The 14,574-nt window shown below is 43.2% G+C and overlaps 1 protein-coding gene across 4 annotated transcripts in view; it reads left to right on the top strand.

Annotated features, from left to right (window-relative positions):
• DPYD (dihydropyrimidine dehydrogenase) overlaps nucleotides 1–14,574 on the top strand; it is a 520,906-nt gene that overhangs the window by 499,134 nt on the left and 7,198 nt on the right. For all 4 annotated transcript variants that reach the window (XM_088673792.1, XM_035123774.3, XM_088673794.1 and 1 more), the window contains one exon: nucleotides 3,336–3,479. In XM_088673792.1, the coding sequence (XP_088529918.1) occupies nucleotides 3,336–3,479 (144 nt within the window). The remainder of the gene's footprint in view (nucleotides 1–3,335; nucleotides 3,480–14,574) is intronic.

The raw sequence follows: 14,574 nt of genomic DNA, 5'->3' as shown, positions 1-14,574 counted from the left end.
CAGTGCTATTTTTCTTGAAAAAGAGGTGCTGGTACTCACCACAAACACCTCCCTTGCTCTCACAGAATGGTGACTGAGTTCCGGCAATTTCCAGCTGAGAAAATCTCAGAGCCAGTGAGAACACCATGGCAAGGTCAGTGAGGACAGCCCTCCTCTTACCTTTATGCAGTGGTAATCACGTGATTACTGAAAGGGTTAGTGAGACATTCTGAAGTCCTGTAATCTTGGAAGCAGAGGAAATGTTTTGCCAGGTTACTAAATACCTGCAAGTCCATTGGTTTTGCAAATATCTAGTCGGGATAAGGTACATCTATTCATCATTAAGTAATGAATTACTAGTATTATTATCTGAGAGAATTAGTATGAGCTGGTCATATTATCTTCCTTCCTCGAACATGGCCAGTGTTTCTTCCATTAGAAAAAGATACAGTAATTTGAAAATGAAGATATAAGGCGCCTGCTTCTCTTAGGAAACCAGCCTCTTTTTCTAGTTCATAATATGCTCAATTGGCTTTAGATTGATCTGTGAATAAATTATAATCGAAACAGGCTTATTCACCTTAAAGCTTTGCTGGCTTAAGGTTTCATTGTTGATTCATTATGTTGTCAGTTCTCTATTGGCAGTCTAATGCTTTTTATATCTAGATAGAAACAGTTCTACTGGTAGATACTGTTATCTTTAAATGAGTAGGATTTAGCTTATCCAGTGAGAACAAATTCATCAATGATGAATCCCTGGAGAAATACTGAAACAAAAACCACATGGTTGCAGGAGATTTGTACACTTCATCAGTTACAAGGTTGCTTTTGGAAGCTGAGTGCCAGAGATTTACTTTTGGATAAAAAAGGGGAAGCAAGAGAAAAGCCCTGCACTGTGACGCTTGAAACCAAAGGGACAGGGAGTTCTGCCACATTTCACACTGGGGTACTTTGCCATCCTACAAATTCCTCTGATCTGTACTGTCTACATCAGGGTCAGACTGCCAGTTCTATTCACACCCAATCATCAGGATCCCGCACTGGGTCATCTTCCCAGGCCGCCCAAGACATATTGATGCTTCAAGTGAGGGACAATGTGTGTTTCCCTCCCTTCCTCTTGCAATCTGAAGAAGCGCTTAGGTGAAGTACTGAATGGACAGCTCCACCAGGATGCAGCTCGTCCCATTTAAAGACATAGCTGCCGAGTTTTGGATTTGAAAATAAGGGATCAGCACCCTCACCTGTCCCGGGGACAGTCTACGATTCTAGAATCATAGAATCATAGAGTTGGAAGAGACCACAAGGGCCATCCAGTCCAACCCCCTGCCAAGCAGGAATCACCATCAAAGCATTCTTGACATATGCCTGTCAAGCCTCTGCTTAAAGACCTCCAAAGAAGGAGACTCCACCACACTCCTTGGTAGCAAATTCCACTGCCGAACAGCTCTTACTGTCAGGAAGTTCTTCCTAATGTTTAGGTGGAATCTTCTTTCTTGAAGTTTGAATCCATTGCTCCATGTCCGCTTCTCTGGAGCAGCAGAAAATAATCTTTCTCCCTCCTCCATATGACATCCTTTCATATATTTGAACATGGCTGTCATAAGGCATCGTTTCCAGGCCTTTGACCATTTTGGTTGCCCTCTTCTGGACACGTTCCAGCTTGTCAGTATCCTTCTTGAACTGTGGTGCCCAGAACTGGACACAGTACTCCAGGTGAGGTCTGACCAGAGCAGAATACAGAGTACCTTACATTTCTCACACTCACAGGATCACATTTCAAAATGACCTTAACAGATTAGACAACTGGGCCAAAGCAAACAAGATGAATTTTAACAAGGAGAAATGTAAAGTACTACACTTGGGCAAAAAAAAATGAAAGGCACAAATACAGGATGGGAGACACCTGGCTTGAGAGCAGTACATGTGAAAAGGATCTAGGAGTCTTGGTAGACCACAAACTTGACATGAGTCAGCAGTGTGATGCAGCAGCTAAAAAAGCCAATGCAATTCTGGGCTGCATCACTAGGAGTATAGCATCTAGATCAAGGGAAGTAATAGTACCACTGTATTCTGCTCTGGTCAGACCTCACCTGGAGTACTGTGTCCAGTTCTGGGCACCACAGTTCAAAAAGGATATTGACAAGCTGGAACGTGTCCAGAAGAGGGCAACCAAAATGGTCAAAGGCCTGGAAACGATGCCTTATGAGGAACGGCTTAGGGAGCTGGGTATGTTTAGCCTGGAGAAGAGAAGGTTAAGGGGTGATATGATATAATGTTTGGATTTTTAATTCACTTCACTTCTACATGCAAAGCAGATGCTTTGTCATGAGTTATGGTCCTTCTTCCTAGGTGGAAGATCACAATGACCTTCATGGGTTGCAGGGAACTTTAATGGATTGGTGGTGCAGAGTCATTATTTGTAGGTACTGGTGTGCTTAGAAATTGGAGCTGGCGTTTATAGGTTTCTGGCTGGAAGTAGAGTATTTTGGAGCTTAGTATTCTTTCCCTTTGCTGCATTATATGAAAGAAGCCCAGAGGCTAAAGATTAAGAAGCTCAATGAGGTCAAATAGTGAAATGAATAAAATTAGCACTTTCCAGAGTTTGCTTGGAACTGGCTGCCATTATAGTAACTGATCCAATATCCCTTTAAGCACCATGTCAAAATAATCTCAGAGCATGCTTTATAAAGTTAGCTAGCAAATCCATTAGCTGTAAGGGGAAACTGATGTAAAGCATTAAGCAAATGGAGGTGTCTCACCCAAATTCTATGAATCTTTAGTGCATAATATTCCCTGCACCATAATAATAAACATAGAGTGAATTTCATTTATTTTAATGAGTGATGTGTATTTTTATATAGCAGGACCCTAGTGATACATACCCCAAAGAAATGCAGTAACTGAGGGACTGATTGTCCCACTACCAAACTTTCCAATTTTTCTTGTTGTCCATACATTGCCGTCTTTATCCATGGTTGATTGGTTTATTTGTTTTGCATCATGCCACTAAAACTCCTATCAAAAATTTTCTTGGGGAAATTGTGGCCAACTGGCTAAGAACCAAAAGGATATAAATGCACACACAGCCTAGCACAATTTTTACTATTAAAAAAAATCTTCTTTAAACAAGTTTTCATAGATTGATGGATATATGTTTTAATTGGATGAATATGCATGTGGCACTTTTAAAATGAAGAAGGTGGATAGCTCCCTGAAGCATGGGAGAAGGGCAAAAAAGATAGATTCAGCATTTAATTCATTGATCATGTCTGTCAAATGTGGGGTGAAGTCATTCGCTCTCACTGGGGCCACTGTTTTCTAAACAACAGTAATGGCATACTTTCTATCTCTTTTAGAAACTTCCTAGTTTTGGCCCCTACCTTGAGCAGCGCAAGAAGATAATAGCTGAGTCCAAAGTGAACATGATGGAACAGACCACCCTGGTTTCCCGGCTTGAGAGAAAACGTCTTGTTCCTAAAAAGCCCATCCCAGCTGTGAAAGTAAGTAGCATCACAGAATGTGGGCCTCTTGTACAAAGTGTCATGGTTCAGTGGATGGTTTATGGTTGTCATATGCACTGGAACAGTGACAGGAGGAAACTAAATCCTACAAGCCTTTAGGAGATGCAACACCAGCCTTATGTGAGGGTATTTAGTTTTTGAAAAACAGAATGTATGTGTGTGTGTTAAATAAGGACAGGGGACCCTGCAGATGTCCAACTCTCCTTAGCCTCAGCTAGCATGTCCAGCAGTCAGGGATGGTGGGAATTGTAGTGCAGCAATATCTGAAGAGCCACGGTTTTCCCAGCCTGATTTAAATGGTCAAAATGTTTTGTGTATCTTCATTTGCGGGTGAGGGAAGAACACACTCCCTTTCAGATTGATGACGATATACAGTGGTACCTCTGGTTACGAACTTAATTCGTTCTGGATGTCTGTTCTTAACCTGAAACTGTTCTTAACCTGAGGTACCACTTTAGCTAATGAGGCCTCACACCGCTGTCATGCGATTTCTGTTCTCATCCTGAGGTAAAGTTCTTAACCCGAGGTACTACTTCCAGGTTAGCGGAGTCTGTAACCTGAAGTGTTTGTAACCCGAGGTACCACTGTTCACCGTTTTACCTTATGCGCCTTCTGCTTTTCGTCTGTCAAGATGATACAAAAGACCAGATTATTCTGGGATGAGAGAGATCATCTTGGGGTAGTTGTGTGGTATATACAGGATCCAGATTAATTCATGTCTGTTAGTAAGCATCCCATATTCTGAAGTAGCAGGTGAGTGTCATAGGCAAAAGTGGGGCCGCAGTTTGGGGGTGCCTGCATTAGGGGAATGTACCCTCCAGATGTTGTCAGACTACAACTCCCATAAGCCCCAGACAGCATGACAGTAAGGGGTTGATGGCACCTGGAGTCCAACCTCATCATCTGGAATGCACCATATTGGTTTACCCTTGACTTGCATCATACTGATGGAACAATGTCAGAATAGAGCTGTTTGAACTGACTGCAAGCCTCCTCTCTGTGTACATGGAAACACCCAGCAAATATTGTTGTTTGTTTGTTTTGAAAGAGGCTTGAAGCTTTCAAAGACTTCTCTCACCTTAGGGGTTTTGCTGGTTTTTTGGTTTTTTTCCCAGGGAAAATATTGATGTAATTGTCAGAGAGACGAACACCTGCAGTTTCAATGTGGGCTAACTTTGCCATGGCAGATGAAACAAGAACAAATACTGGGGAGGTGTGAAAGGGCAGGCAGTGTTTGGGGTTGGGGAGACCAGAAATATATCAGGCATTATTGTTGGAAAGGACAGGACATAGTAGAAATATATAAAATATATATACCACAATCTGAACAGGGCACTGATGCCGATCTAGGCCCTGAAATGATGAAAGGGGGGGGGGAATAAGATCAGCAAAGAACCTCAATATGTTTTTTGGAACCTCAATATGACTTATTATCAGATATTACAATTACTATCATATAATGACCAAGTCAAAATCATAGAACAAATCCATATGAACACTAGAACAGCAGGTAAAAAAATAGTTTAAAAAATACCACTCAGAATTGAAGCTCTGCAGGGGGAATAGGGGTCTCCTAGCAACTCTCTGTACCCTTAAAAACTTCTCTGGGAGAAGCTATGAGTGTTTGAAGTGGTGTGATACTGCTTTGAATGTACAGTGCAGGTGGGACCTTAGACACTTTGACATGATATATGTTGGCAACAGCCTACTTCACTGGACTAGTAATTGCAGTTGGCAAGTGCAAAAAGAAAAATGCATTTTTTTTAAAAAAAAATATTGTGCTTCAGTTAGGAATGCTTGCAAATTCAAATTCCAAATTCTGCTGCACAGCATCCTGATCCAGACCTCCCAGGCTAATTTGCAGGCTGGGAAGTAGTTATCCACTGCCTTTTGCACTTCCTGAATATTCCAATACAGTTCTTAGTGCATTCATTCATTCATTCATTCATTCATTCATTCAATCAAGTTTAGCAATTTGCATTTGGAGATAAAATATACTTAGATATGTTTTCTGAAGGAAAATACTTTTTAAAATACTTAAATATGAATTTCACGCTTTTAAAAAAAACCAAAGTCTCTTATAAATGCAGACATGGGACTGATGAGCACGTGCAAAGGTGGCACAAACTCAGAGCTTCAGTACAATGGCCCAGTGTTTAATGAGAGGCTGCAGAACTGGAATGTATTAGCAGGTTTGAATCCATTCCTCAGCACCTGGGCAAGGTTGATTTGAGTCTGGGACTGCCCCGGCCCTTGATCTCCCCAAACCTCCATTGTTTTCTCCTCATCCCTGTCATCACCTGTCAGCTTAACGAGTTTTGTCCCCCCCACTACCACCATCACCACTTTCACTCAAGGTATTTCCCTAAGAATTGCTAGGAATTGCTACCAGGCAACACTTTGTGTAACTAGCACTAGAACACACAGAACATTGATGATATTCCCAGCTGAGCGTAAGCAGCCCGTAAGTGCCTCCCCCAACTCCTCTCAGTTTGCAATCCGTGCACAATAAACACTTCAGCCAGCAATAAGCTCTCTCCTTTGGGGTGTTCTTCATCAGCGAGTGTCATATTATTTTCTTAGTATCTGGTTTCCTCATGACATCCAGAGGATACTTGCGGCTTCTTATTTTCTTAAGCTCCTTTTATCTGTATATACCCTCCGAATACTCTTCCCTCCCCATGTTTCTCATTTATTTCCCCCTTTTCTTACTAGATCTTGTGAGCTTTTCTCATCACTTCATTTCCCCCTTCTGTTTGGGGCCAGTGTTACCTGTTTAATAATATTGCCATTCCAGCTGCAATTCGGTTCTTTTACCTCATAGCTCCTTTCCACTACTGGCTTCTCTGTGAAGATCATCCTATTTGTCGGTTAAAGTCTTTGACCCTGCTTTCTTCATCTTAGTGAGCACAGCATGATGTGACCTTTACAAGTCTAGCAGAGGCGGTTTTAGGGTAGTGTGGTTTAAGGGTAGTGCCCCTGCAGGGGGCGCCACAACAATGCTGTAGAATGGATCGCAGCTCATTCTGCCTAATGGTAGTGCTAACCCTGAGCTCCAAGTTTCCCCCAAACACAGTTGGAATAGCTTATTAGATTCCTTCTGTTTTTAATTTCCTTTTCCTAATTATATCCTGGACTCATTAAATCTACACCAACTGAAAACTAGTGCAATGAACATGAGCGCACGTGCATATAAATGATTTGATCGAATATGATTGGTAGGATCTAATGTAACCTCTTCGTTGTGGTTATTTTCTTACAACTTTATCACTGAAGCTTTTCTGCATCTCCCATGTTCTCTCCGATGACTGAAACGCCTTGGCCTTTCCCACCGAGTAGGATGTTACTCCTCAAAAGAAATACTCCCCCGTTTCCTCCATTTTGGCAACTTAGCTCCCATCCATCTTCCCTCCCGTCAGACATTTATTCCCTCCCCTCTGTTTCTGTCTAATTTCCCTCCCTCCCTCCCCCTGCCTTTCTCCATTGCTGTTGATTAATAACTGCTTGACATATCTAATCTGCAAATCTTTCATTTTCCCAGATATTGTGCTGTACACCAAAATAGCTCTTTTCATTTTAAAATGAACAAGGCGAATTTTCAGGCACATGTGTGCTCCCCTGGAGTATGTCTTCTGGGAGACATAATACAAGCATTGTGTTGGAGCCTTGGATAAAAGAATTCCTCTTAATTTATGCCCTGGTCTCTTGGGTTCACTGTATTTTACAATATCGCAAAACAAGACAATAACCTCACTGGTAAACTGCATCATCATGATGGAGGTTGTTCTTGTAGCAATCAATTTAAAATGTTAATATTTTTTATTAAAAAGTACGCCTTCTTCCCTACTGTCCCCCCCCCCTTGTTGCATTTGCCTTCACATAGTCCCACTTCAGTTGTTGGTAAACTGTCATCTGCGTAGCCTTGTTTACAGCACAGTTGAGAACTAAGCTTGAAAATTTTGCATCCCCGTTCACAGACTGCAAAAGTGGGGTGTGTTTGGGGGCAGTGGCAAGAGAGAAGAAAAATCAAGAACTTTTCAGGGGCTGCTTTCTAGACAAGTAGTCTTCTTTTTTTCTTAAAAAAGAAGAAGAACCTGTAGCTTAGCTGTCACCACAAGCAGTAGTGATGCTGCTCTCAGCAAATGGAGGGGGAGCAATCCTATGGTATGAAAAGCCAGGATGAGCAACTGAGGATGCAGAGGATCTCTAGCTCAGCCGACTGACTCCTGGCTCCCCAACCCCAGCTCAGCTGAAGACACGCCATCCTAACTTGCTCATCCTGCCAGCTCAGCCCAAGCTGACTGAGCTGAGGCTGGTGTAAGCCCCTCCAAAAGAGTCATTCCAGTGTGGCTAGAGCAGGACCAGATTGGGGAGACTTGGGCTGGATCCTAAGCCCGCTCAGTTAAGTCACACTATTTAATAGGCTTGCTCTACCAGGCTTAGGCAGAGCAGCAGCAGCAACCGAGCTGCTGAACAGGGTTTGGATCTGGTGTAACTTTACGCCAGCGTAACTTAGATCAGCTTGCTTTATGCCAGATTCTTGTGCATAGGATCGCTCTCAAAGTGGCTGCTCTCCCCCCCCCCAAATGCCTCACTTCTAATGATGCCACATCATTGCTGGGAGAAAATGGAGGCTCACAGTAGCACCCTGTGGATGGGCTGACTTGCAAACAACAGGCAAGGATATTGAGCAGAGCCATAATGCAGAATGGCAGGACTTCAGGTCCCAGTTAAGTTATACTGCACGGAATGGAGGGTGCCAGCCTTGCCGTTACCCTTACTGTGCAATCCCACTCTCAGGCTGTGCGGCTGCTCTTGCCCAACTCAGCATCCTGGGACACAAGTCCAGGTTTCCCTCTTCTGAGTCTTAATTTGTTTCCCACTGAATCCGTGGAGCACTGTCAAATTAAAAATCACTTTAAATCCTCCTTTTCTCCCTGCTTCTGTTTTCCCAGCAGCTAATTGTTTTTTGACTGTGGAGTTAGGTCATTAGCAACCGAATCGTCAGCTGGCTCCAGTTCTGTTCACACACCTGGTAGCCCCACTGACAAGGATGAGCTGCACAGGTGTCACCAAGGGCAGAATTAGGTAGCAACAGGATAGCAGAGGTCTAATTAAGGGCAGGATTTGGCCGGTGCAATCCTCATTACTGGAGATAATGCACCAGTCAGAAAGAACACAGCTTGACTATCAGAAGAACTGGCGTGCCCTCATATGGAGCTGGCAGTTAACAAAAACATCATTATGCTTGTAAACTGAACAAATGCAATCTAGAGGAAAGGAAACCAAGATAAAGCCCACAGTGCCATTTTGAAGCATCTCTCTCCGCTTCACATTGGGAGACGGGGAGAGAACTCACCAAATTAATCTTGATGAGTAGATGATTTTGTTCCAATGCCTGAGCTAGCCCAAGGAGAAAGCTCTTAAGGTGGTTTCAGAGGCCGTAAAGTATTGCACCTGCAAAGCATCTTCTGCGCTTATTATCTGTAGCTGCATAACTTGTTTTGCCACACAAGTAATGCCCCCGTTCTTGACTTAACAAAACGGTACTGATGCAAGCCATTTGCAATTAAATGATGCACGGTTTAATGAGGTTCTCATGAAACTATACATGGAAGAAGAACAACCCCCAGCACAAAACCCATGGAACTCATCTCTTATAGAGATCAAGGCATAACCGGAGTGATGGGGGTGGGGGGCAGCTACATTTGTGCCAATCTTTCCCAAAATTGGCTTAGCTAATTACTATGCAATAGTAATAAAGGGGAGGACTGAAAGGGGGAAGGGTGCATATCCCACCATGTCCACCCCAGGCTAATCTCTTAGGTTCTTAGCCCAGCTATGCCTTTATTTCCCCCTCCTCCAAATTCTGCCACAATTTTAAAAAAGTAGAGTCACCTAATTAGAATTGTAAGCCATGGCAATCCATGACCACCATCAAAAAAGAACCTTAAGTGTAGGGATGTGCAAATGTGCCTCAGCCTGTTCTGATATTCATTCACACTTTCATCTAGTATTTTCTGTCCTGCAATTAGTTTATTTTTAGTCTTTGTTCCATTTCATCATTTGCTGTACATCATTTTCATGTACATAGTCATCAACAGAGATTTACAAACCTGTTAGCGTTTGGCAACAAAAATAGCAAATTGTCTTGTGACACCTATAAAGACAAAGTTAATGCAGTGGCCAGTGGCCAGTACACAAAGCAATTCTAGCCAATGTCTACTTAGAAGTATGCCCCATTGAATTCTTTAAAGCTTACTCTCAGGTAAATGGGGTCCGGACTGGAGTCTATTTCACTAGCTTGATTTCATAGTTTAGTATAAATTTGCCATCCCATCTTAAGCCCCTGTTGAACTTTGGCTCCTTGTGCCCTGGACTGTATCAATTTCTCTTTCGCGCAGATTATAGTGGGACCTCGACTTACGAATTTAATATGTTCCGCATGCACACTCGTAGGTCGAAAACTTCGTAAGTCGAGTTTCCCATAGGAATGCATTGGAAACAGAAAAATTCGTAAGTCGAGGAAACCGCATCTATAAACTTGCAAGTTGACGAAACCGCATCTAGCCGCAAATTTCCGATCGGATGTTGAGAAAATCGTAAGCGCGCGGCCACTTTTCCCGCTCGTAAGTCGAAAACATCGGATGTCGAGGGGCTCGTAAGTCGAGGTCCCACTGTAATGGTAATTGCAGGCCCAGGCATCATGCACCAGTCCCCAACCCCCAGATAAATAAAAGACCACTAAGATTGGTTTGGATCAGAACAGGCCACAACTTTATTGAATACAGATGAAAGAAGTCTGGCTTGGCATGGGGCAATCAAAATACTTCCAGCCTGCCCACTGAAAATGACACATAGGTCAATCCAGGCAGGGTCTCCTAAGTCTTACATTAAATAGGGTGAGCCCCAAAGGGACCGCGATGATTGCTATGAGGTAGGCAAAACCACTGGGCTGGAGCCAATTTGCCTGGTGGACAAGTGCCTACCTGGCCCTATAATACGGCAACCACCATAGCCACAATATAGCTTACGCCCCAGCCACCTATCCAGACAGGGCAGTGATGCCACAATTCCCTCATCAGGGCCTTAGTGGAGTCCCTGTCGTCCCACAACCCCACCACACCGAAAGGGTGAGCAAACATAGCCCTATACTGTACAAGTCTTTTCTGATTACAGCATTTTGTTTCATAAAGCTATACCTTGTTTAGAAAATGGCCGTGTGTGTGTGCTGAAAAGAAAAGGTTCAAGCTAATTTATGAAAATGTTCACTGTAAACATGATTTTACATTTGACAGCTTTATATTCTTATTTGTGCCAATGTGGTGTGAATAAATTCACAGCACAGAGGACACTGAGTAAAGAATGATTTATAAGTCAACAAAACTTCAAGTTGGGAGGAAGGAAAGCACCTAAGATTTTGCTGGGAGTGGATCGAGGACAATCTTAAATTACAGATTTAGCGGATGGATCGATGGACAGAGAAAAATAAATGGTCAAATCCAGATAGTTCTCCCAAAGAGGCTCGGTCTTGAACTGAGGCATACAGATAAACTCTACAGATAACAAAAAAAGGGAATAGCATTCACAATAGGAAATTGATTGAGGATGCAATTCTTAACCCACATACTATATCTGGGAGTAAGCTCCGTTTAATTCAGCGGGTCTTACTTCTGAGTATACAGGGTTAGGATTGCAAATTAGTGCATACAGGTTGCCTCTAGCAACAAACAACTTGCACAAAGTCAACAAGCATCACTTCAGGAAAAAAGAAAAGCAAGGAGGCTCCTGTAAAGGGGCATCATTGCAAAACAATTGACGTATAATGTGTGCATGTTTAAAAGACACCTTTTTGTAGGAAACTAAGGTGAAAAGCATGCATAACAAGATTCTGTGACATGACGCGTGTCAAATGGGCAGGTAGAAGGAATTCCACCTGATCATTTTCAGTGGATTCCTCCAACACCCTACTTAAGTGCACAACCCCTAATGAAATTAGCAAGGCTTATGGAGCAGTCCAAAGGACAGCCTAGCAGAGCATTTGAATGCTGGTTTGCCACTGGGGTGGTACTTAGTGCTGCTGGTACACCTGCAGAAAGCATCACAGGTGTAATGTCCATCAACAGTAGAGGTTATGTGATTTGGGTGTCAGGACAATCACATATCTGTAAGATCCGAAGCCCCCTTATTTACTAGACACCATACATACATACATACATACATACATACATACATACATACATATAAGCTGCAGCAGTTCTGGATCTGGCAGAGAAATTATCTCCTATTGGTAAAGAGAAAAGAAAACGAGGCTAAAAGAAATGGCCGCAATGAAACAGCAGAGCTTAGGAAGTGGCAATATCTGAGCCACTGGACTTCTCCTTTCCCAATATGGGATTGCTCTGTTAAGCACATATTAAGTGTCATAGATTTCCATTAGATTTAAGCATGCCTATCTCCTTACTGAGTCATTAGAACAGACTAGAGAGCAATGAAAACAAAATGCTAGGTCCATCAATCTACTAAAGTGTATTTGTTGATCTATAAATAGTTTTGTTTGTGGAACAAATAGAAAGGGGCTTACTTATTTTTTGCAGCACTCAGATTCCTGGCTGACTAGATGCTGGGTTGTTCTGTATAAAACAAAAAGGGAAACATACAATTTCAGACAAGTGGAGTTTGTTCCTCACATAAGCCACAGTCCAGAGAACTGTGACAAAGCAATGTTCTGGACACGATGATACAGGAAGGAAACAAGCAGCTTATGTGATTTGTGCTTCCTGTTCATTGCATTTCTCTGCCAGGATAATCTGCATTGATTTCAGATCATGTGACAAAAAATGTGAGGCACAGCTCAATTGCCCATGCTGCCAGGCCAACATCATCACATGGCATCTTCAGACAGCTGCCCAGGGCTCTGTCTAGTGTGGTAACACCAACACACACACACACACACACACCACATTTAAACATATATTTTTTTGCATTGAATAGTTACTTCTGAGAACTGCCATTTAAGTTTTCCCCAGCGCTCCCAATGTACCATTGCTCTGAAACATAATGGACAATTAAAAATGGTGGGGTCCAGTGTAGAGAGCAGTGCTTGTTGGCATCCGTCTGTCTCGAGAGACAATGGAGTATGTCTCTGGGGGTAAAGTCTAACTGCTGTGTTAATGGCACCAAAGTGGCCTCCCTTTTGGCCTCATCGACGTGGTCCAATAGAAGCAGAGCAATGTGTTTGGCACCAGCTTGGCTGCGGGAGTGGCCAGAAGGAGGCATACAAGGTGCCACTCAACCATCTTAGGGACTGCAGACCAGATTTCTGTAGGGTTTACTCCTTAGCCTTTTCTTCTCCCGAAGATGTCCCACAAGACAGTGGAGGTTTAGGATCAGAGTTGTCCTTCTTCTCCTAGATGGGCTACCTTCCCATTTAGAGACAAGCTCCATCTGCCCCTCACTTCCCTCTACAGTACATATGTCTGGAGTATAGTGGGAAAATTAATTGGTGCTCCTGTTTCAGAGGGATCTCATTAGGAGGCACTTTGCCAAAGATCCTGCACCCAGGATCTGCATCCAGTCCAACTTTGCCAAACTTGCACCCAGCTCAACTCTTCTATATATAAAAAAAATGTAAACTGGGCATGTGGGTGTGTTTCCACTTTTCACCAAAACCGCTTGACCGATTGAGGTGAAATTTTGACACATCACATGTGAATGTCCGTAGGCTATAGGAAAGTTTGCTAAGACAGATGTCACACCTGTGCCAGGTAAAACACCCTAAAACCCCGTGTTTCAAAACACGCCACTCAGACAAAAATGCATGCTGGGAGAAGAACCAGGTTGCAAACCAGCACCCTCTAGCGGTGGCTACACTGGTACTGCACCTATAAAACCTTCCCTCTCAACACCACCTCGGCTCCCGTTTACATACTAGGCCGAAGGCTTTATAGACTAGGCCGAATGGAGGTACTGGCTCGCCTGGGTGGGGGGTTGGAGGGAGGAGGGGCGGGATATGTCAGGACACAGTGGGGCCAGTCACAGGGATGAGCCGGGGGTGGGGGGAAAGGGGGTGTGATACGTCATGGATCGGCACAGGGTGGGAGGAATCACACGGATGTGCCACAGCAACGTGTGGCAGGGCCAGCTAGTATTTCCATAATAGATCTGTTCCACTCAGTGAAGCGATTTGGCTTTTTCTTCTTTTGTGTGTTCTAGCAAAGCACTTTCAAAAAAAGGGACTCACAAAAACAGTTCAGGATGCAGCATGCTGAATTGATGTTCCCGGAGTGGGTGGGGAATAAATCCCACTGGAATCCGACAAGCACTTAGTGATGGTATTCTGCATTTGTAGCCATTTTTTTTCTTATCTTAATAGTATTGGTTGCCTGTTGTGCTCCTTCAGTATTATTTTGTGGGGTGCTTGCTCGCATCCAAAATGCATATGTAAAGAATTTAATTGCAAGAGCTGTAGAACTCTGTGAAGTCATGCACTCCAAGGCAGTTATGGCAGTTTAGTTGTACAGTCTTAACAGTTAGAGCAGCACATGTGTTGTTTTGTGTTGTGTGCTGTCTGCCTCAGAGTTAGTCTGTAACAGTTTAATTCATGTAGGAAGTTTTTTTTATCAATTTAAGAAACATCCGCCTGCATTGTAGATTTTAATCTGCAAGTGCAAGTACACTAAGAAAAAGTTGTATATATTTTTAAACTAACAGAGAGTGCCTTGCGTAGTTTTTGTAGGAGGGGGAAAAAGAGAATTAATTGATGTCTTCTGCATACTCTGCAAATGGGAACTAGGCTCTAATTCCCACATTATTCATATTCAGTAACTCTCAGCATCAGCTAATATTTCAATCCAAGGTGCCAACTCCTGGGGCCCCCTCAATATATATATTTTTGGGGGGTCCCAAAAGGTCAGGGCCAAATGTGGAGCCATGTGGTTTCAGTGGCTGGCTTCTCCTCCTCCTCCTGCCACAGAAGGGATGGAAGGGGAAGAAGCTCCTGGCCAGTGGCAGCTACTCATTTTGTTTTGTTGACTGCTTAAAGATTTTATTAAAGGTGTATAAACATCGTGAA

Source organism: Zootoca vivipara, chromosome 7, assembly GCF_965207765.1.
Source record: "Zootoca vivipara chromosome 7, rZooViv2.hap1.1, whole genome shotgun sequence".
NCBI classification, from domain to species: Eukaryota; Metazoa; Chordata; class Lepidosauria; order Squamata; family Lacertidae; genus Zootoca; species Zootoca vivipara.
Note: the sequence above shows the minus strand (reverse complement) of the source record. Positions and strands in the feature narration are given on the sequence as shown.